The sequence below is a fragment of the Balaenoptera borealis genome (assembly GCF_965194805.1).
Source record: "Balaenoptera borealis genome assembly, chromosome: 4".
Classification (NCBI taxonomy): domain Eukaryota; kingdom Metazoa; phylum Chordata; class Mammalia; order Artiodactyla; family Balaenopteridae; genus Balaenoptera; species Balaenoptera borealis.
Genome location: NC_138861.1, coordinates 69242743 through 69266684, shown reverse-complemented (window position 1 = coordinate 69266684; position 23942 = coordinate 69242743). Strand labels below are relative to the sequence as shown.

The 23942-nt window shown below is 33.2% G+C and overlaps 1 protein-coding gene across 2 annotated transcripts in view; it reads left to right on the top strand.

Moving 5' to 3' along the window:
- Positions 1-23942, top strand: part of ADGRL3 (adhesion G protein-coupled receptor L3) — a 563380-nt gene that overhangs the window by 469686 nt on the left and 69752 nt on the right. For both annotated transcript variants that reach the window (XM_082390059.1, XM_082390060.1), the window contains 3 exons: positions 94-314; positions 12301-12367; positions 13634-13725. In XM_082390059.1, coding sequence (XP_082246185.1) covers positions 94-314; positions 12301-12367; positions 13634-13725 — 380 coding nt within the window. The remainder of the gene's footprint in view (positions 1-93; positions 315-12300; positions 12368-13633; positions 13726-23942) is intronic.

Here is a 23942-nt window from a genome sequence, read left to right as displayed (position 1 = left end):
TATTGCAGTCTCGATAAATATTTATTTTAATTTTATGGCAGTTGGTATTTCATTTGGTAGTTATTTGACTGACTCATTTGTTCCTTTCCCTAGATTGCCTGTGCCGTTTTTGCTGCTCTCTTACATTTCTTCTTCTTGGCTGCCTTCACGTGGATGTTCCTGGAGGGAGTGCAGCTATATATCATGCTGGTGGAAGTTTTTGAGAGTGAACATTCACGAAGGAAATACTTTTACCTGGTCGGCTATGGGATGCCTGCGCTCATTGTGGCTGTGTCAGCTGCAGTAGACTATAGGAGTTATGGAACAGATAAAGTGTGAGTTTATGTTTTCTTTCCTTTTTTTTCCTCTTTTAAAATCTAGTTGAAATTGAAACTTTGCATTTTCTCAGAAGCTAAGGTCTTTCTATCACTCCACAGCAATAAACAACAGAACTGTAGAAGCAAATGGAGATAATTCAATTCATGGGTTGTACTTTTGTTATGATGTAAAGAGAGAAAAAATATTCCTGAGATTGCACATCTACATCACAACCTTGAGTAATTATAAAAGGATGATACTTTTAATATCTTTCAGAGCATTGAGACATTTGTCAAATGAAGAACTAGCTGTATTAAAGATGTGTATTCAGAGAACAGTGTAGTCCCTGACTTTAATGGCTTCTCTTCTTCCTGACATGTTAATTCTAGTCACTAGAAAGTAACTTATATCATTAACAGAAAGATAGAGTATATGAGCAGGGGCAGCTTGTGTTTTCCTTTTTTCCCCTAGGTGACTATTGGAGTACAGTGATGAACTTTATTTTCAACATACCTTCAAATTGGTGAAACATACCCATAGAGATGATCAGCATACTTTTGGAAAGGAATTCAGTGAAAAATATTTCAGTAATCCACATCAATATAATAATTGGGATCCTGAGAATGAATGAGTTTCAATAGAAAAAGTTTAGAAAGAAGACCAAGATAGATCTCTGATGAATACTCACATTTAGAACATAGATTGAGGAGGGAGAATAAAAATAAAGAAAGAAAAGAGATGACCAGAGCCTTAAAAGAGAACCATGGGGAAAGTGAGAAGAAAGTTTCAAGGTGGTATTCTCTGTCCATTTATCCTTTGCAACAACTATTTTGGCAAAGTGCTGGAAGCAGAAGCCAAATTGGAAAGTGTGAAGAGATAAGCCAGTGGCAACAAAGTAGAGTCTTCAAGTGTTATCTACAGCCTGAAAAAGTTTGATTGAGAAATAGTGAAAATATTAATTCATGGTAACAGTAATGAAGAAGAATTTTTAAAAATGAAGTCCCAAAATATCTAGGTTGGGAAGAATCAAGTTGGTAAGAGAAGATTAGTAGAGAGAAAGTATCTTATGCCTCATTTGTATTAAATATATATATAGGCTGAATGAAAAGAAAAGGTCCTAGGGGGATAGAAAGGCATAAGATTAGACATAAGGTGAGAAAAACCTTGATTTAGTACTGAAAGTGGCCTTAGAATTCACCTAGTCCAAGGCATTAATTTTATAGATGAAAAAAAATCAAGAACCAGGTAAATTAATTGCCTTGTCCATGGTGATGGAGGTAGATAGTGACAAACGTGTGATGAAATAAGTCAGGCTTATTTCCACTAAAACTAGGATGTTTTTGAAATAGTCAGATGACCCCTGTCTTCTGAGGTGTGAAGGAAATAACAGAAAGGATAAATTTGGAAGTGGAGGAATTTTTCCATCAAATAGGAGATGCTGATTTGTGAGCGAATAGGTGGGGTCACACTGAGAGGACAGATTTGAAAAGCTTTGAAATGAGCACTATGGAAAATGTGTTAAGGAGCCAATTAGACATTAATAAAACGACTTCCAAGCAGTAGTGTAGGCTCAGATGAGGTTAGACAACATCAATTGTACAGAAGTTAGTAAGCCAAATTTCATGACTTTTCACCAGCAGTCAGCAGCCTGAATATGCTGGCAATAAAGCAGCTCGTTTCCCAGCAGAGAAGATTCAGGAGGGAACAGAAAGAGGACTCCAGAGTTATAGGGAGCATAGTTAGAATATACGTTGGTGTAGAAGCGCCAACAATACGATTAAAAGAAGACCATCTCGCTTCTGTTGAATTTTTTTCTTGAGTACAGTGACAAGCTACATAAAACAATTTGTCTAAATGTAACTAATAGTAATTACTTTTTAATCTAACCTTTGTGAATTATGGTCGAATCTGAGGTCATTTTGTGCATCCCAGTGGCAATCATGGACCAGATTAGGATTAGATAAAAATATTGCCTGTATTTGCTCCTAAAGACATTTTAGGGGAGGGGGATTAGATCATAGAATTTAATAAAAAACACCTTTATTGATATAATTTGCATACCATAGAATTCACTCTTTTAAAGAATACAATTCAGTTGTTTTTAGTACATTCAATGTTAGGCATCCATCACCACTATCTAATTTTAGAACATTTTTATCCCCTCTAAAAGAAGCCCATTAGCAGTTACTGCCCTTAGATCATAGGATTTTACCTTTTAATTAATGCATTTTCTCTCTAATGTATTAAATTGACTGATATTGTTATTTGTGACCTATACTATAAATATTGTGCTTATATAGTTCAATTTTTCTCTCTTGCAGTTCTTGACTGGCTTTTATTTTTGTTTTATGTTGTTTTTTCTCTTTAGATATTTGCAAGTTTTCCTATTACTGAACTGACAACTTGTTTGCTTTATGTTTTAGTCATTTATTTTGAAAGAGAGGTCATTTTCTGGATAGCAGGAATCTATCTTTTCTTAGAATCAATACTATGTAGTCTCTTGTGACTTTGTTAAAGTTTTGGCCATCACTGCTTTAATTTCCTGCACATAACTGGAAGATCTCATTTACTGACATTATCACTTTGTGAGAATAGAGGCTAATTTTTTTCCCAGGCATTGATTTAAAACAAGCCTTAATAATAGTTCAGTTTCACCATTATGATTTTTCCCAACACAAAGAGAAGCAAAACAGATACAGATAAAATAAATGGTAAATGAAAGAGGGATAGAAAAGGATAGGGAAAATTGCACTAAAATTCTTTCACAGGTGGGCATAGAGCATTTAGTGTCTCATTTGTGCATTTTCAATAAATTGTCCAGAGAGAGACCTTCAAAATACATGGAAAAAAGATTTAACCTCTTTCTTTGGGAATTCATCCAACCCAACGTCTATACAGTGCTGTTTTGCCCATTGAGGAATCAGGTGTTGAAAAAGAAACATTATTCAGTCATTTGTATTTACTTGATAAGCTGAAATGAACAGATCATGTTTCCGTCAGGAGTTTAATCAAGATATTGTCTCAAATAAAAATATAAGCAATGAATTTTTATACACTGGAAGGATTTCTGCATATAGAATTATGTATCTTGTTCCTTATTATTAAATCTGTTTTTGTTGTCTGGTTTCTGTTACTATTGTTTATTTCTTTTATTTCAAATGGCATTTCCTACTTCCTGCTCATCACATTTGGGGGCTTTTTGGTTTGTTTGTTTGTTTCTGCCAGTGTTACCTTCTTATGTGCTACATTGATTTTTTAAAATACAAATATGTAAAGTCTACAGTCATAAATAAACTGGACTTAGCCAGAATTCAGAGACATATTGTCACTCATTTTCTGTAAATTCTTATTAAGCTTAATACAGTAAATTTTTATTTCTCAGAAGTCTATTTTACTTATTTTTGGAATTTTGTTATTATTAAATTTTTACTTCTTAGTCTCAACCACTTGGATTACATCGAGACTAAAACCATTGAATACATATTACAGTAATCCAAATAACAAATTTCTCTTTCTTTTCTCTCCTCTTAATGTACTTAATGTATTTTATTGTAATAACAATGAGGTTTTATTTCTGAAACCTTTAATAATAATAATAGCTTACATTTCTAAAAAGTAAAGAATCGTATCAATGGTAGGAGATAAAATTAGAGACAGAATTGTTTTTGTAGGTTAAATAAATGTTATTTTGATACAGATAGAGGTAACTATCATATTCCGTTTGGCTGAAGGATTATGATGTGTTTTTCTATTAAATGTTATTAGGGCTGTTGAATTGATTATTATGTAGAAAACACATACACATAAAGCATACATAATTTGATTTCGAGAAGTTGCTTAGTTTGCCATCAATTTGCAATATTTATAAGAGAATCTCATTATTTTCTGATGTTGTTTAATGAAATCTTTTTATCTGTATTGACATTATTCTCGAGAGAATTTACTTAGAATTACATTTAGTCACAATTATCAGACACTTAAAAAATCAGATTAAAAGTCCAATACAGTCATTAAAAAAAAAAAAAATTCAGCTAGTGGACCACAGGTCTAAATTGCACTGACTATGGAGTGTTTTCCATTTTCTTTCTGTTTTTCTATCTACCATTAGTCTCTTATACTGTTATTCATATGAACATTCAGTGAAGCCATCCATGGGGTTATAGCTCAGAGGTAGAGCATTTGACTTTGGTGAAGCCATCCAATATGATACTGTCAAAAAAGAAAGGCTGGCATTGACTTAATAATTCAAACAATTGATACGGAAATTCTGTGCTAAGTACTTTGATTTTATGACCTGAAACTAATCAGTTCATGTAAACTTTAATTACCTCAATATTACCTCCCAAAATGCAAACTGTTTGAACAGTTAATTTTTATTCAAAGGGAAAAAATTGCATTTATAGTTTATAGCACTTTCCTTGAAATCTAACTTTATGACAGGAAAAGCAGTGGTTAAAGTCATGGGTAGATTGGAAAAGGACTGGAAGTAGGTTCCAAGAAGAGGAGAAGGGAGGGTGCTGGGAAGGAGTAAAGCTCAGAGAATAGCCCAGAAATTAAAATGTGGGCTCAAAAATTGGTAAAAGTTTTCTGAAAGATGTTGATTAGGTCATGAACACTTTTAATGGACCAGAAAGAACATCCTTGAGTTCTAAAAGCATAACTGAGCTTTTAAAAATAATTGAAATCAATTTTATGATCTGAAAATTATTATAAATCATCTGTTAAATCTTAGATTTGTCTTCTTAGCTCACTAGCTTAACAACAGCTCTAAAAGGAGTAGTCTCTCCTCTGCTAGTTAAAAGGCCCCCAGTTTCTTTATTGCCACTTCATTCTCTAACCAGCATAATCATTTGGGTAGAAAAGTGATTATTGATTTTTAAAATACTAGGTTATATTATTATCCAAGAAGGAGCCGAGCCAAGGAACATTAAACTTGATAGTATCTGAAAGTTATATGCATAGTTTTACTCAATAGATTTTGCAATGTCTAAGCACGTCATCCTACTCATAGAACATTATATATTCATCTGAAATATTTCTCTAAGCATGTTATTATATGTAAAATATTCCTACTTGTAACATTGTGTTGACATGAAGCATTTACCTTACTAAATATTTATCACCAGGCATGTTTGACTTTAGGTTGGCCAGTGGGAAAAAGTACAGATAATGAAGAAGTATTTATCATTGACATATATCAAGATAGTCATTCAATATGTGTATGGGGAATGCTCTGTATGTTATATGTTCTGTTGTTAAAGCTAAGAGCATATTTTATGTGTATGTATATCAGAGACTGAGGGCTTATTGTATCATCATTTCATCACCCAGGAACCCTATGACTGGCATAAGATTATCACCATATATAAGAATTTGGGGTTGAGCATAATTTTTTTGGTTAAGGAGTTATCCATTCCAGAGCTTATATAAGAGAACATCAGGACTGCTGTCCTGTTATTTAGAAAATATAATTGAAGTCTAATATGGAAATTAAGTTCTTACTGGAACCGAAGAAGTATATATAATAACTTCCACATCTAGAGATTACCTTTTATCATAATTTCACCCACTAGAAGGTTACAATCAAAAAGACAGCTAATGACACATATTGGTGAGGATGTGGAAAAATCAGTATCCTCATATATTTCTGGTGACAATGTAAAATAGTGCAGCTAACTACTTTGGAAAAGAGTTTGACAGATCTTCAAAATGCTAACATTAGATATCGAATGACCTAGCAATTCCACTCCTAGGGATTTACCCAAGAAAAAATGAAAACATAGGCTCATTCAAAAACTTTCCCATGAATATTCATAGCAGCATTATTCATATTAGCCAAAAAAGTGGAAACCCCCATATCCATCAATTGAAGAGAAGATAAACAAAATGTGGTATATCCATATGATAGAATATTATTTGGAAATAAAAATGAAGTATTGATACATGCTACAAAATGAACACAATTTAAAAACATTATGTTAAATGAAATAATCCAGTCACAAAAGACTACACATGTGTGATCCCATTTGTACTAAATATCTAGAATAGACAAATTCTTAGAGACAAAAAGTATAGTGGTTACTAGGACTGGGGAGAGGGTAGGGAAGCCATTACCATACCAAGGGAGTGAATTTGGTAGAGACAACGGAGGGTGGCTGTAGATAGGTACAAGTTTTCATTCTGGTGCCATGAAAATATTCTAAAATTAGATTACAGTGATCATTTCCCAACTTTTAAATATACTAAAAGCATTGAATTATATATTTTAAATGGATGATTTAGAGTATATAAATTATACTGCAATAAAGCTGTTTAAAAATACTAAAATTTTTACTAACATCAAGAGATCACCTTATATTTGGAAAGATCTAGTATTTTTACTTGGGGAATATTTCAACAATCTGTGCTTTATGTACAGCATATAAATTTCTCATCTACTCATTGAGAATTTATCATTGTCAACAAAACTATAGCTTTTATTTATTTTATAACTTGTATGTTTATTCTTTTTGAGAAACACATATTAGGTTCAGGGACTTTGGAGTCAGGTAGACTAGAATAAAATTCAGGCTCAACTAATTATTAGCCATGTGGCTGTGGGCAAGTCAGTTTGACTTTCTAATCTGTAACGTGGGGGTTATTATATAAGTACCTTGCAAAACTACTGCAATATTTTAAACTGTGTGTGTATGAGTAAATACATATGTATATGTATGTGTATGTGTGTGCATATATATGTGTATATATTTAAGTATGCATGCATGTAAAATGTTTGGCATGTATAAGCATTTATTAAATTATAACTGTTATTACTGGTACTATTACTTAGCTGATACAAATGAAGGAATACAAACTTTATGATTAGCAACATTGTTTCAATTATAAAATAAATTATATTAAAAGCATCCATTTATAAGAGTAGTGATTACAATTCTTATGCTACTGCCTCCTGTTATTTCAAGCAACATGGGACCATGGGAATTATTCCAACATTTAGTATTAATAAATTATAGCAGACAGCACTTTTCTTACCTTTGTAGTCCACCAAACTACATGTATTTTGCTGAAGAAATAATGAAACACTTATTTTTAAAAAACATATTGAGGGGAATTCCCTGGTGGTGCAGTGGTTAGGACTCCATGCTCTCACTGCTGAGGGCCCAGGTCCAATCCATGGTCAATGAACTAAGATCCCGCAAGCCATGTGGCACGGCCAAAAAAAAAAACAACAACCATATTGGGTGCATGAAAACAACCTAACCTATATTTGATGTATGAGATCTAGTTTTGTGTTCTAAAATTCAAAATTGTAGCTGAACCACAAATGCCAGTCTTGAGTACCAGTGATCACACTCCATTCCTGCATTACTCTGCCAATCTTTTTTCCAGTTCATGCACTTGCTCGCAAAGTATTTCAATATTAGATGCATGAGTGTGCTGTGATACAAATGTCATTTAAAAACCCTTAACAGATGTATTATGCAGTAAGCTTAGAACTAGAGTAGAGTTATGCTTGAAGTGTGTATCTGTCCCTTTTCCACTTCTCTTCCTTCTTTCTTGCCCCAATTCTCTTTATTCCTTCTTTTTTCTCTCAATCTTGCCAGATATTTGTAGTACAAATATAGAAAGATCTGCATATGCTACAGAGGAAAGAAGAATATGTAGTTTACAAACTCTCATAAATAACCTGATATAATTAAACCCTATAAATTTCATGGTCTATCAGTCACAAAGATTGTTTACTGGTTACATTTAATACTCAACAAGGATAGTTTAGTCTGTGATTTAGGTCCTGTAGAAAATGAAGCAAATATCATTGTTAATTTACATTACTTCGAAGAATTGGTTAATGGTCAGATGTCCGCTTTGATAAGAGTGAATTAAGCAGGCAAAAAAATACAGTATCCCAAGGCATCTTAATGGAACAACGTTAAACTAACTTTGAATAAGGAACTACACTCTGGTAGTGTTACTGGTACCTAAAAACATTATAAAACATATGTTTTAGGTGACATTTATATATGTTGGTCAATTGGTCTTACCACTTTTTAAAATACAGAGCCATGCCTTTTTAAAATGACTGATGATAGAAAAATGGTGAGGAGTATTTTAGTAGGATAAGAGAATTAGCTTTAGAAGCATGGTTTTCTGTTGTCCTGTTTTGAGAAATTAATTAATTTCATTATTTTATTTTTCTGTTTTCTGAGTAAACCTAAAGGTAGTACTTGCTTAATTGGTAATTAACATTTTTACAGGAGACTGATCCAGATTTCAACACCTTTATTATTATTTAATTTGCAGTAATGTTTCTTATATTTTGGAAGAAAATAATTCTGGAAGAGCATAATAATTTATCCATGCAGATTAGTAGCAGTTGTTTAGAGTATTAAACTAATAAACCTGAATTAATGTAGTAAGACTTTATCAAATATATGGCAATATATGCTGATTTTATAATTTTTTAAAAATTGCTACAAAAAGAATTTCAGTGACATCTTTGTATAGGTAAATGGGAGAAAAAGTCAAGGTTTATGGTATGTGACAAGTTCTCCTTTGAATTCCAAAATATATCTGGTCTTGTAAGATTTTTCAGTCTTGATTCAAATAAGCATGTAGTGTCATCAGAATGCATTTGCTCTTTCAACAGCAGGTTATCTCTTTTATTACAGTACTGATATAAACATAATTTATAGATTTTATGTATATGATAGAAGTTCATTTAAAAAAAGAACTGATATATCTTAAAAATTAAACAAAAGTAGCCTATTAAAATAAATGATTTCACAAATTAAATGATGCTTAGTGGATAAAGGCAATTTTCAGATAAATTGTATTTTTCAATGGCAGGTCTATCTGGCCATTTGCAAGTTGGACTTTATTATGTTTAGTACAATGAGCTGTTCCTTTATAGCATTTGTCTCCCCTTAATCAGTGGTTTTGCATTGTATCTAAGTGACAATGAATGGTCTAGACTTAGAGAATACTATGAGGTAGGATGTATGTGCCCAGGCATGTAAAAACACACACATAATACAGTCGGCCCTCCGGTTCCATGCATTCAGCATGAGTGGATATGGAGGGCCAGCTGTAAGGCACTTGAGCATCCATGGATTTTGGTATCCACGGGGGATCCTGGAAACACTTCCCCATGGTTTCTGAGGGATGTCTGTACTCTCCCTCACCTTAAAGCCAGGGTGAATTCTTTCAACATTGGCACAGGAAACTCAGGGCACAAATCACACAAGCTTTTAAGGTAGTTAATGGGAAAGAGGAAATACAGAAAGTTTTGAGAAAGCCATCATGCGGCCAAAAACAGCAGGTATGGCCATATGGCAATTGAATTAGAAAAGGGATTCTTGCCACACTGTGGTCCAGAAGGTAGTCAAGCCCAGGCAGCCGTCAAGGAGAGAGGATTTATTTAATACATGTTAAGTGTTTCATATCGCCTCTTTCACTGTTCAGTTCCTCAGAGAATTGAAATCTGTTGTACCAAATAGATATTGAAGAATTTTCTTACAGAAAAAAATAATGACTTCTAAAGTAATTTCACTTCTACATTTAGAGATCACTATGCCAAAAGCACATTTACTTCCAAATAAAGCATTTGCAAAACAAAGACCTTTTTCAAAAAGTATAAAAGTTTTGTAAGGCTAAAATTTAATGACATTATTTTATTTTAACAACACATTTGGTGAAATTATGTAAATTTTTTAAATTCCCTACTTTATCCAAGACATTCTGTAATATTGTAATTAAAATTGTTTGTCTAACCTGTAGAATAACAGTTTTCAGAAATTCTTGAAATACATTTTCCTTTGAAAACAACTTGCTGAAAATGTGTTTTGGTTCTCAGATTAGCTCTCTAAAACTCATCTGACCTACAGAAGAACAGGGGCTGTACTATTAACAGTCATTCTTAAATGTATTATTAGTACATCATGCTGTTACAATTTCAGCAACATTCTTGGACTCTGGTGTATGTGTTTGTGTGTATGTGTATGCTTTTGTATGTTTTAATTTGGGAATATGTCTATGCTTTGTCCTTTATTGTCCTTATCTTGAGGGAAAATGTGGTCTTTGTTGAGAACCCAGAGAGACCCATAAATATTTCCCCTTCTCTGGTCTCCCCGCAACACACACACTCCTTTGTCATTAGGGCGGTAACAAACTAGCCTCTGGTCAGAACGAAGACAATGTTCATATTTCAACCTTTGTGTTCTCTGGTTTGTTTCTGCTTATTGGCAATACCACACTTATTTTCCATGACCAAATTTTTTGAACAACAGCACAGCAAAAAGATAACCAATTACTCAAACAAACTAATGGCTAATAGTTTAAGTATTGATTGCCTCCTTAATAACATTTTTTCAAATTGGATTATTATGTTTATTTTGAATAAAGAGAAATTATATATCTATGTAAAAAATATGAACTTGTAGTCAGTTTCTGATTGGACTGCAAATATTATACTCCAATTGAAATTAGTTTACATATATTTAACTTAATAGAATAAGGCCAGATTTTCTTGTTTTGAAATCACTTTTTTTCAAGGCATTTGGTTATTTCTTTACTTAAAAATTTAGCTTCTAACCTTTTTTAAAAAAATTGAAGTTACATAAAAGTAAAAAAAAAAACATAATAAACATCACTGCCTCTATCACTCAAATGTTAAAACTATTAGTATTTTGGCACACAGCTTTCAGTAATTACTAAAATAAAGCACATGGCTAAAGCCCCTTTCGTGGGCTTCTGGTCCTCTCTACTCACATATGAGAGGCAATCACTAATCTGAGTTTGATGATCTTTCCCATTTCATTAAAAAAAACTGCATACATATATGTATCTGTCAAAAATATGTGTATTATAGTTGAAAGATGTATAGATTCTTCACTTTACTTTTTCACTAAACTTTGTTACTGTGGTCTATTCTATTGACATATAAAGATCTACTTCCTCCCTCTTGACTATTTTATAACATTTCATCATATGAATAGGGAACATTTTATTTATTTAGTCCTGTATTGACATAGATAAAGTTCTTTCTACATAGCTTTTCTGGTATTCCATTATTGCTGAGGTTTAAGTAACAGTTACATAATAATCAGAAATATTTACATACTTTGGATTTGCTCTTTTAGACCACTTAGCAAAGCACTCGACTGTTTTCCACTGGAGATGTTTTCTTTTTTAATTATGCCTCAAATATAGCCAAATGGCAAATAATTCAAGATATGATTTTTAACATCAAATGTATTTTGTCCAAAATTTACATTAATCTTTCTCATAACTAGTCACTTCCATTTTGTCTCCCTGTCATCCTGAAGAATGAAAATGTAATTTCCCAGAGGCTTTAAGAATTGAGGGAGTATTAAATGTAACTGAAATTAAGTGATTAATAATTTACTTTTGGGTCATGAATCAACTTCATGGGATGCTAAGGATAATTTGCAACCCCAGAAGCACTAGCAGTAACAATGCACTTTTTAAGACTTAAGAACTCTCAAAGGTTGGCTGCCCAACCTAATTAAACTTCAGTTTTCTGATACCAAATTTATTTCTTCTTTGTACTGAATTTCCTCAGATCTTCTTGACAGGAAAATGTCACTTTACCTGACAGCTGATAGACAGGTTATGTAGCACCATAATTGGAGAGAAAAAGATAGCTTAAAGCTACTCAATTTAATGGCTATGTGTATGGCTTTTTCTTTCTTTCTTTTTCTTTTTTTTTTTTTTTAAGGTTTCTATGACACACAAAAGGCCCTAGCAAATAGGCCCAGTGCCATTTTTTTCCTGCTTCCTCTAGGAGTGATTATCTTACTCCATCAATGGTGCTGTCAGAAATTGGGCACATAATTCAGCATTTAAATGAACAAGCAATGTAATATTTCCTGTCTCCCAGTGGAATGCTTTGCAGCTCACATTCTTCTCTGTCACTCGCTCACTCTTGATGTATGTCCCATATCCAGTCCTTGAATGCCTTCTCTTCCTTGTGTTTCATTGCAGATGTTGGCTCCGACTTGACACCTACTTCATTTGGAGTTTTATAGGACCAGCGACCTTGATAATTATGGTAAGAACTCCTAATTAACTATGTGTTTCCCAGGTCAAGAAATAAAACTTTCACTATCCTCATGCTGTCTATCTTTAATTTACATAGAGTAATTTGGGGAAAGCATGTACTTATTTGACCCTATATAACTCAAGCAATTAGACACTCATTATAGTCTACTTTTATATTGTAAAATACTTAATCAAAACCCTTGGGAGAAGAAAACATGCATTTGCAAGTACTGTGGCTCCTCAGGGGCCTGATCTAGCATAATCCATTTGGTTTTATAGGTTTTAAACAGTGATGACTTTGTTTGACAATAGTACATTTTCTTTCTTTTTCATTTGGATAATTTGAATTATGAATGGAAACAGAAATTGGAAATGTGGCAAAACACCTTCCTGTTCCTTCCAGTTTTGTTTTTATATAAATCTCAAAAACTTTAAAATTTAAGAGGATTTCACTTGAGAATGATAAGTAGGTTAGGTAAACATTCTGGAATCATACTTTCTTTTTTTTATTTTTAAATGCATAATATCTTGATTTCAAACATGAATTATTTATCCTAATTGAGATACTATCGGTGGTATCATTATTTATATACTTACCATTTTAAAATACAAAATAGCCCCAAGTTCTGGAATATACAAACGAAGCAGGTGACAAGGACAATTCAACATGTGGTTTTCTATACAGTTTACATATGTGTGATATTTGAAATTTACGCTGGAGCTTTTATTTTGTTTTGTTTCAAATCATATGTTCTCTCTTGGTCCAGTGATATAACAATGTCAGTGGGGGTTCCCTCTACTTTAATCCTAATTTGTTGTAGCATCAAAATTTAACCAGCATTTTATAATCCTTTTGACCTAGCTATTCAAAAATATTATGATTTTTGTATTTATGTTTCGTAATGTAGTACTTGAACAGTAAATCAAGGGCCATGTTTAAAGGGTAGATATAGTAACACACCTGGAATAATTACTGTCTTTTTTAAAAATATATACTTGACTTGGCTTTGTCTTGCAGTTTCCATATCATCATTCCAACTGCTGCTGATTTTGTATGTGTGTGTATTTGGCATAGCAGTGCTTTGTAACTCATTGGTATCCCGAGTTCCCAAACTGGCCTCTTGCTTTTACTAAAACACTAGGCAGTCATGTATGATCCAATTCCTTTATAAGTGTAGGAGAGCTAATTTCCCAGAAAAACTCATCTGTCATAGAGAATACACTGACTTTTTTTCTACTCCAGTTATGCTATATAACAGTACCTTTTACATTCCAGCTTAATGTAATCTTCCTTGGGATTGCTTTATATAAAATGTTTCATCACACTGCCATTCTGAAACCTGAATCGGGCTGTCTTGATAATATCAAGTAAGTGATTTTTCTTTTTCTTTTCTTTAGTCTACCTTACTTTGATACACTAAACTATCCCTACTTTTCATTGTATTGAAATCTTATGGCAAAATGATAAAGATCAATGTGTTGTCTTTGCTGAATAAGATCATTTATTGACTATTGAGGTGACTTGATCTGCCTGAAAATAAGTATAGTGAAGTTCTGTCTTCAAAGAAACTTTTCCCCCTAAATTCTTATTTACAGTATGATAAGTTTTTATTAGATGCATTTATTTATTTTGTCCAGGAAACAAAGTTGCAGTGTCTGGGCAGACTATCATTTGTTAGAGCAATAACCACACCAGTACTCAACACTCCATCTCTCCCTTCAGAGCAGTGTGAAGAGACTGAGATGGTGGCACCTGCAAGTACCAAAAAGGGGATTTTTACACCAGAAGAGAGGAACCCTGAAATTATTAACCTGGGTTTTTGCAGAGGAGCTATTGTACAGCTGCCCTCCTCTCCTCCCAAGAGGGAAAAGGATACCTCAGCTCCCTAATGTAAAATCCTATTGTATACATATATATGGCTCCAGCTTGTACCCCCTTTGAAATGTTAACATTTACCTCTTGGGAAGTAAATCTCCCCATAAGACTGTCACTACCTATTCAATCATCTTTTAATTCCCAAGGTTTATCCTTTAACCCAAATTCTACTTTTTTATGCTCAAAAACCTGAACCATGCAGAGATATGAAAATATCCACAATCCTTTCCTCACTAGTAGTGCTTCTTTTATATATACGTGAAAAGAAGACAATTTACATTTTCTGGGAAAAAAAAATAGTTCTTTAGCGTAACCAAAAATTTTCTCTTATTCCCTTAGAGGCTGTGACACTTGAGAAAGAGTAAAGTGAACATGTACTTTAGTCGTTAATATATATTCTACATTAAGTAGCATTTGTATATGATTTGTCTGTGCTATGTGTTAACTTGGTTAAATGTTTTTATTTAAATGAATGCACTTTCAGAAGTTCCATGAGGTCGCCTGTGACTTTCATGTGCTACTGACATTCTCCTTGAACTATCTCAGATAGAAGCTATGTCACCCATTTTTCATCCTCCTACATTCAGTGCCTGACATAGTTCCTTGCCCATAGTAGACCCTCAATGAATGTTTATAGAATAAAGTAATACATTAAAGACTGTAGTGACAGAAGTGTACTGACATTAAGTATTTAATTTTGTTTAAGGGGTCATCTGTCTACATTAGTTGAAAAGGTAGCTAAGGAATTAGGTAGGAAAAATAATGTAATGGAGCAAACTAGAAGTTATCTACTATGAGTAATAGTCTTTTGTACTTCTTAATATTACTTAGTTGAGTCATTATACTGTTGAATTATGTACAACTAGACTGCCCTTCTAAAATATAGTATTAGTTCCTTGGACCATTTGCTCCTGATGATATTGAATTTGGATTGTTAAATAAGCACATAAAATATAATTTCTTTATCTTATCATACTTCTACTCACTTTAGTATAAATTGCATCTTTATATCTATTATTGTGTAATATTAAACAAAATGCATATAATACTTTATTATTATTTTTGTTATGCTTTTAAAGTACTATCAGAAAGAAGTGAATAATACTTTGATATTTATGTAACAGCTTTTACCAGATTAAAAATTTCAAAAAGGGCTTGTACTTAGTACAGTCACATATTTAAAAGATAGATTTGTATTCTCAGTATTTGTATGTATTTCTTTAGGTAATATGGGTTGAATCTCTGTGATATTACGATTTAGAAAAACAAACACAAAAGCTAATAATTACGTTTAATGATATTGATGGCATCAAACTTTATATTACAAAGCAAAATAAAGCCTTAAATGAGGCTGTCTTGATTTGAATTCTGTCTAAACTGCTTTATAGTTTATAGCCTTTGGAAAGTTTATTTAACCTTGCTGAGGCTTCCTATTCTCTTTAAAATGGATATAATAATGAAACATACCCAGCCATCAAATGAGCAGAGGTATGTAATCAGCCTTTGATGATGCTTTTTAAGGAAAAATCAATAAGGCTCAAGGAGAAAAATTAAGTAGCTATTAGAAAGAATATGGAGGGTGGTTTTAAGATGGAAAAAAAGGGGATATGGATATGCTGATGGGAAGGAACCAGTAAAAAAGTGGTTAGAAACAGAGGAAAGGAAATCAGTGTTATAGTCATGACCTGAGGAACTATAGGGAATGAGATCCAGAATAGCGGGAGAGTAATTCTACTCCATTCAATTTCATGAAGGACACTTTTCTACTGAGATAACAGAAGCCAGCTAGGAGGATCCTTTTCTACTCAGACTAGATAAAATAAATAATAGGCGTGATGTAGATATGTTGGTGGAACCAGGGTAGAGCAGTAAATTGAGGGATTTCTGCCTACTCTCCTCTACAAAGTGGGAAAAATGATCATCTACAGGATATGAGAGCATGCAGGAGAGAGATAATAAGAGAGAAATCTCAAGAAAATAATCCTTAGAACTTTACAGAATCTGAAGGACATTTTATTTCATTTAAAATATGTTAACTATTTAATAAGTGCTTGTAAAAAAATCACCAGGGCATAATTGATAAGGAAAGAATTTAAGAAAGGTTTAAGCAGAACACAAAATCTGGCATCCTTTTTGTTTTTAACAAAAATAAGGATCTGTATAATATGAATTTTTAAGTGATATGGGTGATGTGAGAGTATTTTAAAGGCATAGCATCACTTATTTGCAATGTCTTCTTTTTTTAGTACAGGGAAAGGGCATAAAAGTTAATAATGTTTTCTTGGGGTTTTTTTGTAGTTTTGTAAAGTGATGAATAAGATGCACAACCTTGGGCAGTTTATTGAGAAAATAAACCCACCATATAAGGCCTTTTGCTAGTCAGTGTCTTTCTAAAACAATTCATTCGTTCATTTATCAAATATTTGTTACTTTTATTATACGCATTCTTTCACATAGAAATATCTTCTTTATCTAAAATGTGTTTGCTTCTCCCCATGTTCACTACCATCACTTCCTTTTTTGGCCACCATGAACTTCTTCTGCAAAGCTGCTTCAGTGGTTACCTGACATTTTTCCCCATACTGATTCTTGCTCCTGCCTTCATTAGCTAGAGTGATCTCTTGAAAAGTTTAAATCTGATCATGCAGCTCTCTTGGGTAAAACTCTTCAGTGATTTCCAGTTACTCTTACACTAAAGTCCAGACTTCCTACCATGGCCTACTTAGCCTTCCTGGTCTAGTTGTTCCTTTTTAAGCCATGTGCCCCTCTGGCCATTCTGGGTGTACTCACTTGTGCTTCAGGTCTTATCTGCTGCTACTCTACAGATTTTCTTTTCCCTAACACTGCATGGCTGACTCTAATTTACTCTAATTAATTTAATTATTATTTTTAAATAATGTAATTATATTTTAATTTTAAATGTACTTCACAGTCATCATAATAAACACCTTTTGATATTAGTATAAAACATTCATTTCGTTGGCTCATTACTATATTAATGATATACTCTGGGAAAAAATAATAATACATTCCTATAGTTAACGTGATTACAGAGGAAATGAGGTACTCCAAGTCTCAGATTTAACTAAAAATGTACTTAAAACTAAATAATGCATTTCGGTTTGCTGTTTGCTTACTTGTCCTTTGTCTTCTTTTCATCAAAATAGGTAATTATATTTGGAGGAAAAAAGTAATTCCAGTCATTTGAATTTTCTGATTTAATTTCAAACAAGTTGAAATTGGAGCTTACAGTAATCATAGCAAAATTCTAACCTAGTTCTTAAAAAATAATATAACTATAAATAAAACAATTCATGAATTGTTATCAGTACAAAATTAATTTATAGTATCGCTGTAGTATTATGACAGAATTTTAATTCTTGAGGAGCATTTATAGCACGCTTGACATTTAACTTAGAAATAAAAATTGATCATTTCTGTAGCTATCAACTACTTCTCTTGTTGAAAAAATATTTAACAGCATCACAAGTACTTTGCAGAATTAAAAAAAATAATAGAAGCTTTTAGGGCTAAGAAAGAAAATTGGTGCCCATATGGAGAGACAAGGAATCTACTAAGCTTCCCTTTCCTATGTCTGACCCTTTGCCCTTTTCCAGGGACAGACTTCTGCATCCAAGATTCTGATTTTGACCTAGTCCATTTTTCCAATTTCTGGTATCTCCCCTTAACTTGGGTTTTACATGAGTGATGGGCTGGCAAACACAATGTCAGATGCTTTAAAGAAACACCTTTCACTTTCCTTCCTTCCTCCCTGTGCTCTAACTGCTAAAGGAAGGTGTAGTGCTAAAGAGGAGCAAAAACTCGTGTCATACACAATTTCAATTTGAATTTCAGTTCAGTCCTGTGATGGTTATATGATCTTGCAAGTTACATCATGGCTCTCAGTCTCAGTATCTCCTCAGAATTGGGAATAATTGATTCTACTTTGTAGAGTTTTGCTATAATTAAATATAATCATATATGTATAGCATACAGCTCATAATTTAGTATTCATACAGGATGGTTTGATTATTTTTAACCACTCTATGTGGAAATATATTGCTGCCTTTGGTTCTCTGTGTTTTCGTTAGTGAAATTTGCTCAACCTCTTATCAAAATCTCATTAGAATTTGCCTGGCTTTGTTTCTTATGTAGTGTCATAAAGAATTTGCCTGATATGATCCTTTTTTTTTTTTTAAGCCAGAGTTATCCTATTATGAAAGAATTGGCTCTAGGAGTGAAATGCTCATTTGATTAATAAATAGCAAGTTCTGTAGTTAGCTCTAAATTAAAAAAAAGAAGTGTCTCAGTGAACTTGGACACCTGCCATACATAACGAAATCTAAGAAGGCTTCTGAGTAGCTTCAGGGATGAATAGAAAAATGTTTTGCCTTACCAGTATCCATAGTAACTTATTTATTCCTTAAGAAGGTAACTTTTGCTTTGTACTGTGTTTCCAGATATTGGTAGAAACAGTTAAGTAATTTAGCTTGACTAGTATTACATTAGTACTTCATGGAGTTAAATGTGGTAGGGTTCTAAAAAATTGAAGGTGGAAAAGCAGAATGATATAATCCTGAAAAATGCAACAACATCACAAAAAAATTTCAATGCTTTAATTTTTCTTCTTTATACTAATATATTAAGATGGAATTATATATATATGGCCTGCTTTTCAAAATGATAACATTTTTATACTGTAGTCAGAGCAATATCTTAAAAAAAGTTTGATCCTTTATGAGAACAGTAAACCTAGTTCTGAATTATACTTAATAAAAATATTCATCCACTTCAATGTTTTCTGGATGAGTTTTGAGGAAAATATTTATAGTACTTTCTCATTCTTCTTAAAATATTAGCTAGTGATGTAAAAAGGTTGAAATATTGTTTGGGGTTTTTAAACAGGAAGCTCAGTATAGTTTATATAGTCCATGCCAACTTTTAAAAAAAAACTTATGTCTCCATTCACTTGACTTTATTTGTTGTTTACCTTCCACCACCAAAACTACTCAATTTAAATGAAAACATCACAAATTTCTAATTATTTTAAAATATTTCTAAATATTTAGAGATGTGTTTAAAAACTGTCACGTCTTATAGAAAGATTACAGGGACAACACACTATACTGAAGATGTGGTTTCTTCCAAGCCTTTTTAATCAAATATACTTTTCAACACCCACACACACATTGAACACTTTAGTTCTTTTTTTTTTTTTTAATTTTATTTATTTATTTATTTATTTATGGCTGTGTTGGGTCTTCGTTTCTGTGCGAGGGCTTTCTCTAGTTGTGGCAAGCGGGGGCCACTCCTCATCGCGGTGCGCGGGCCTCTCACTATCGCGGCCTCTCTTGTTGCGGAGCACAGGCTCCAGACGCGCAGGCTCAGTAATTGTGGCTCACGGGCCCAGTTGCTCCGCGGCATGTGGGATCTTCCCAGACCAGGGCTCGAACCCGTGTCCCCTGCACTGGCAGGCAGATTCTCAACCACTGCGCCACCAGGGAAGCCCAACACTTTAGTTCTTGAGTCAGAACCAATAATTGATTTATTTTATTCATTGTTATAAAATACTTTTAAAGAAATTCTGAAAGGAATATCATCTGTTATCTCATTTTCCCCACCTTTCCTCCATTTCCTTGTTCTGTGGTTAAATATCACTGGAAATGTGCCATAACGTTATCATAAATGATGCAGGTGTATTTGACAAGTAATACAATCTAAACAGCACTGTTTGGAGCCCTGTGTATTGTTGACACCACTAGAGTCGCTTAGGTATTAGTTAGTCCTTTGCTGATTAACTTAATTTCAATTTACAAGCATTTAACAATCACTTCTATGGAAAATGAACTGTAGCCACTGGTTCACGAAGCTGTACATTCGCCAAGTGTTGTTGCCAATCTCATTGTATTATGCGCTTTACGCTGTAGTTTTAAGTTTTCTGAAACGTTAAAAGTGTTAGTCTCTGTTTTGAGGCTTTCTCTTTAAAATGCATTCAAATCCCTATGTGATCTTTCTAGGAACCAGGTGTTTTATGCATCACTGTATTTGGCATACTTCATACTCTGTGAGCTGACACTTGAGAAAAAAACAGTTTGAAGGAAGACTGTCACAGGAACACTGGAACTGTTAAGTGTTATACCTTGAGATCAAATAATTCTTTCACTTTTCCCCAAAATAATTAGGTTTATATCAGAATTAGGAGAGTCAATTGCAGCCTAAGGATGAGAAAGCCTAAGAGACTACCTAAGGGAAAAATAATTCTTCTTTATGAGAAAAATGTAAAATTTAGCAGCTCCTGTGTTCTTTTTATGTGGCTGGACTCAGATTTCCTTTGACTCCTATATGAAATGTGCAGTCAGCTTTGGGAAAGCTTGGTAATCAGAACTGTATTATGAAACCAAAATTTCTGAAGTAATCGTACACACAACAGCAAAATTAATCTAAAATAAGTAGTCATAATAAGGCTGTAGTTTTTCCCCCCAAATAGTTAAGAGCAAATATTCACTTAAACTTTTATAAGAGTGGAAGAAATCTGAGAATAATTATAATTAAATAATATTTGTATTCCATATTATTCACATATTTTATTTAATTTTTAATGTATAAACTTTGATATGATTTTTTGTCCTTTATTCATTAATTTATTTAATAAACGAGAAGTGCTAAAATCTTGGATATGTTTTGAGGATAGAACTTACAGAATTGCTAATTTATTTTACGTAAACTATAAGAGAAAGGAGTGGAGTGTGATTCCAAGGTTTTTGGCTTGCGGTATTGAGATATGGAACTGTAGAAAAAAATCACATTAGGGGTAGATTAGGAGCTTTGGGGGAAGTGGTTAACAGCATAACTTTGAAAGACTAAACATTACAGTGTAGCTGCTGAGTAGGCAGTTGGAATAATGAAAGCTGAAGATTTAAATCTGGATTCATTGGTATATAGATTTTATTTTATTTTATTTTTGCATTTAATGGTTTTCAGATTTTATTTATTTTCAGTATTGATTTTGTTTTATATATCTTTATTACTTTCTATAATGGTAAATGATCCTCGTTTTTAAATTTATGACAATGATATATTTCCTTTTAAAACATTAAGCAAAGTGAGATATTTTGGGGAAAAAAAGTAATAATGTAAAGGTGGTATGCAGATATGACAAAAATTTGAGATAGTGATTTTCCAGCCAGACTGGTTTCTGTCACTTAGTCACTGTATGTTTCTGTTAGGATAGCTTTGCTATGAGTAGCAAATGCTGACCAGTATAGGGCCTAAATCATAATGATGCTGATGATTTACAGAAATTAAAACCCAGAGGTAGGTGGTTCCATAGTTGGTTTAATAGCTCGGTAATGGTAGTAAGTACCTAAGCTCTTTCATTCTTTTATCATCCTTAGCATGTTGGCTGTTGTCATTCACAGTGTCAACATGTGGTCCAAAGATGGCTCTTTCACCTCCTACCATCATATCCTTTAGCAATTGTGTTCAAAAGCAAAAATGAAGGGAGAAAAGAACGCTTTCCTCAGAAGCCTTTTCTCATGCCTTTCTCTCTCATGGTCAGGGTAGAAGATATTTCCCAGAAGCTCCTTGCTCATATCACATGTCTAGATCACATGACCACCTCTTAATGCAAGAGAGTCTGGGAAAGCAGGGATCTGGTATAGGGGACTGGCTCAGATCTCTGTGGGCAGGAACAGGCCAGTTTCAACATTTGCAGAGCTCAGGGCAAGAGTACAAAATGATAAATTAAACATATCCTAACCTCCTACTCTAACAGCTATACCTTGAAAACCACCTGGAAGGCCAGGATTGAATTTAGAATCCTTCAGTTCCCTGGAGTTCCATGTCAGGATATGGCCATTGACTCACTACCCATCTTCCTTCTCTTCCTACCTCGACTTCCATCCCACACCATGTGGGGTCTCACACAGGCATGGGGACACTGCAACCAGCACATCCAACTTGTGTCTGTCTCTCCCACAAACAGCCACTCCTTGGCCACCCCTCAAATGTAGGAGTGTGGGTACTGGCTACAATCTTGGGAGAATGGGTCACAGTAGATTTTGTTTTAAACCCATGTGACTGGATAAAATAAAGGGATTGATATAAACATATAAAAGAAGAAGACCAAGGACTGAAACCCTGGGTCACTCTAACTTTTGAGATCTTGGAAATGCAGAGTCTACAAAGTAGATTTAGAAAGAGCAGCCAGTGAGATAGGAATAAAGTTAGAGATCCTGGAAGCTAGGCAAATGAAACATTTCAATTAGGATGGGGACTTACACTTGACCACTGGATTTAGCAACTTGGAGGTTCTTGTGCCTTTGACAAAAGTTGTTTGATGAAGCCTTATTAAAATGGGTTGGAGGCAGATGGGAAGAGAGGAGTTAAAAACCACATGTAAAGACATCTCTTTTCAGATCTTTTTCTGTAAATAAGAGCTAAGAAATATAGTAGCTGGAGAGAAATGTTGGATCAAGGGCATTTTTTTGTTTTGTTTTGTTGATTGGTTAGTTTTTAAGCATGATAGAGATTACAGCCTCTTCCTTTTAATCTGGTATGAATAGACAATTAGTTGATGCAGGCAAGAGAGGGGAAAATTGTGTGGTTTCTGCATTTGAGTAGGCAAGGGAAGATGGGATCTAGTGTACAGGTGACGGTAAGAAGGAATACAGACAAAACAGTTCATCCTTTATATGATGAATTTATGACTGAGTTCTGTTAACTTATTGACCAGCAGATATTTTCCTTTAAAGTAATGCAATAAGTTATCATGACTCATAAGCAGTAACTACTCATTGTGTTCAGAAACATTCATCTCCTTGGAAAGAAAGTTATATCATCTTGAAAAATACAATGTTATTACAAGATTTCTTTAATCCTCTATTTTCCCTTTTACATTAATATATATTAATGTATATACTGTTATAAATTTAATATTCTGCTTATAAAATCTATATCTATATGTAGGTATGTGTGTATGTATGTATATTATATAATATGCATACACTATATATAACCTATATACTTTATATAAAATGCAAATGTCCAAATACTTTGTTGATAAGTAAAAATATTTTATATTTTGAACATATTTAGTAACTTTTATGTGTATTTTTCATTAATTTAAGAAACAAAATCAATAGATCATACAGTTTGGAGAGGATTAATCATCAATAAAAATTACTTAAGCAACAAAATTCCTTTTCCTTCAAGAAATAATAAGATACACATTTTTATACCTGAGACAATATTTTAGTTAGCTATCTTCCTGAAAATAAAATACAGAGTTTTATATATATTATAAAATTTTATCAAATATACTTTATAGGATAGCTGAGTGCTAATATACCTTTTGGGATATAAAATGAACATTCTTATTCCTCATAAGTGACTGATTATATATGCAGAAAAAAAAACCTAAATGGAAATGTACTAAAAAGTTAATAATGGTCACCTTTTAGTGGCAAGATTGCATGTAACTTAAAATGTTCTTTTTTATGGACTTGTGTGGTGTTTTCTGACACCACTTCTGACACCAATTTCATGTTGTTTTTCCACACACCAGCTGATTCTCCAACACCAACTAAGTTTCCAGTAATTCAATTCGATTCTAACACTAACCCGTAGAATTAGAGCAGATCTCACAGGTTAAGGGCTCCCCACTGCAGATGCCAGCCACAAACAGAATGCCCAGGCTACCCACACTTCT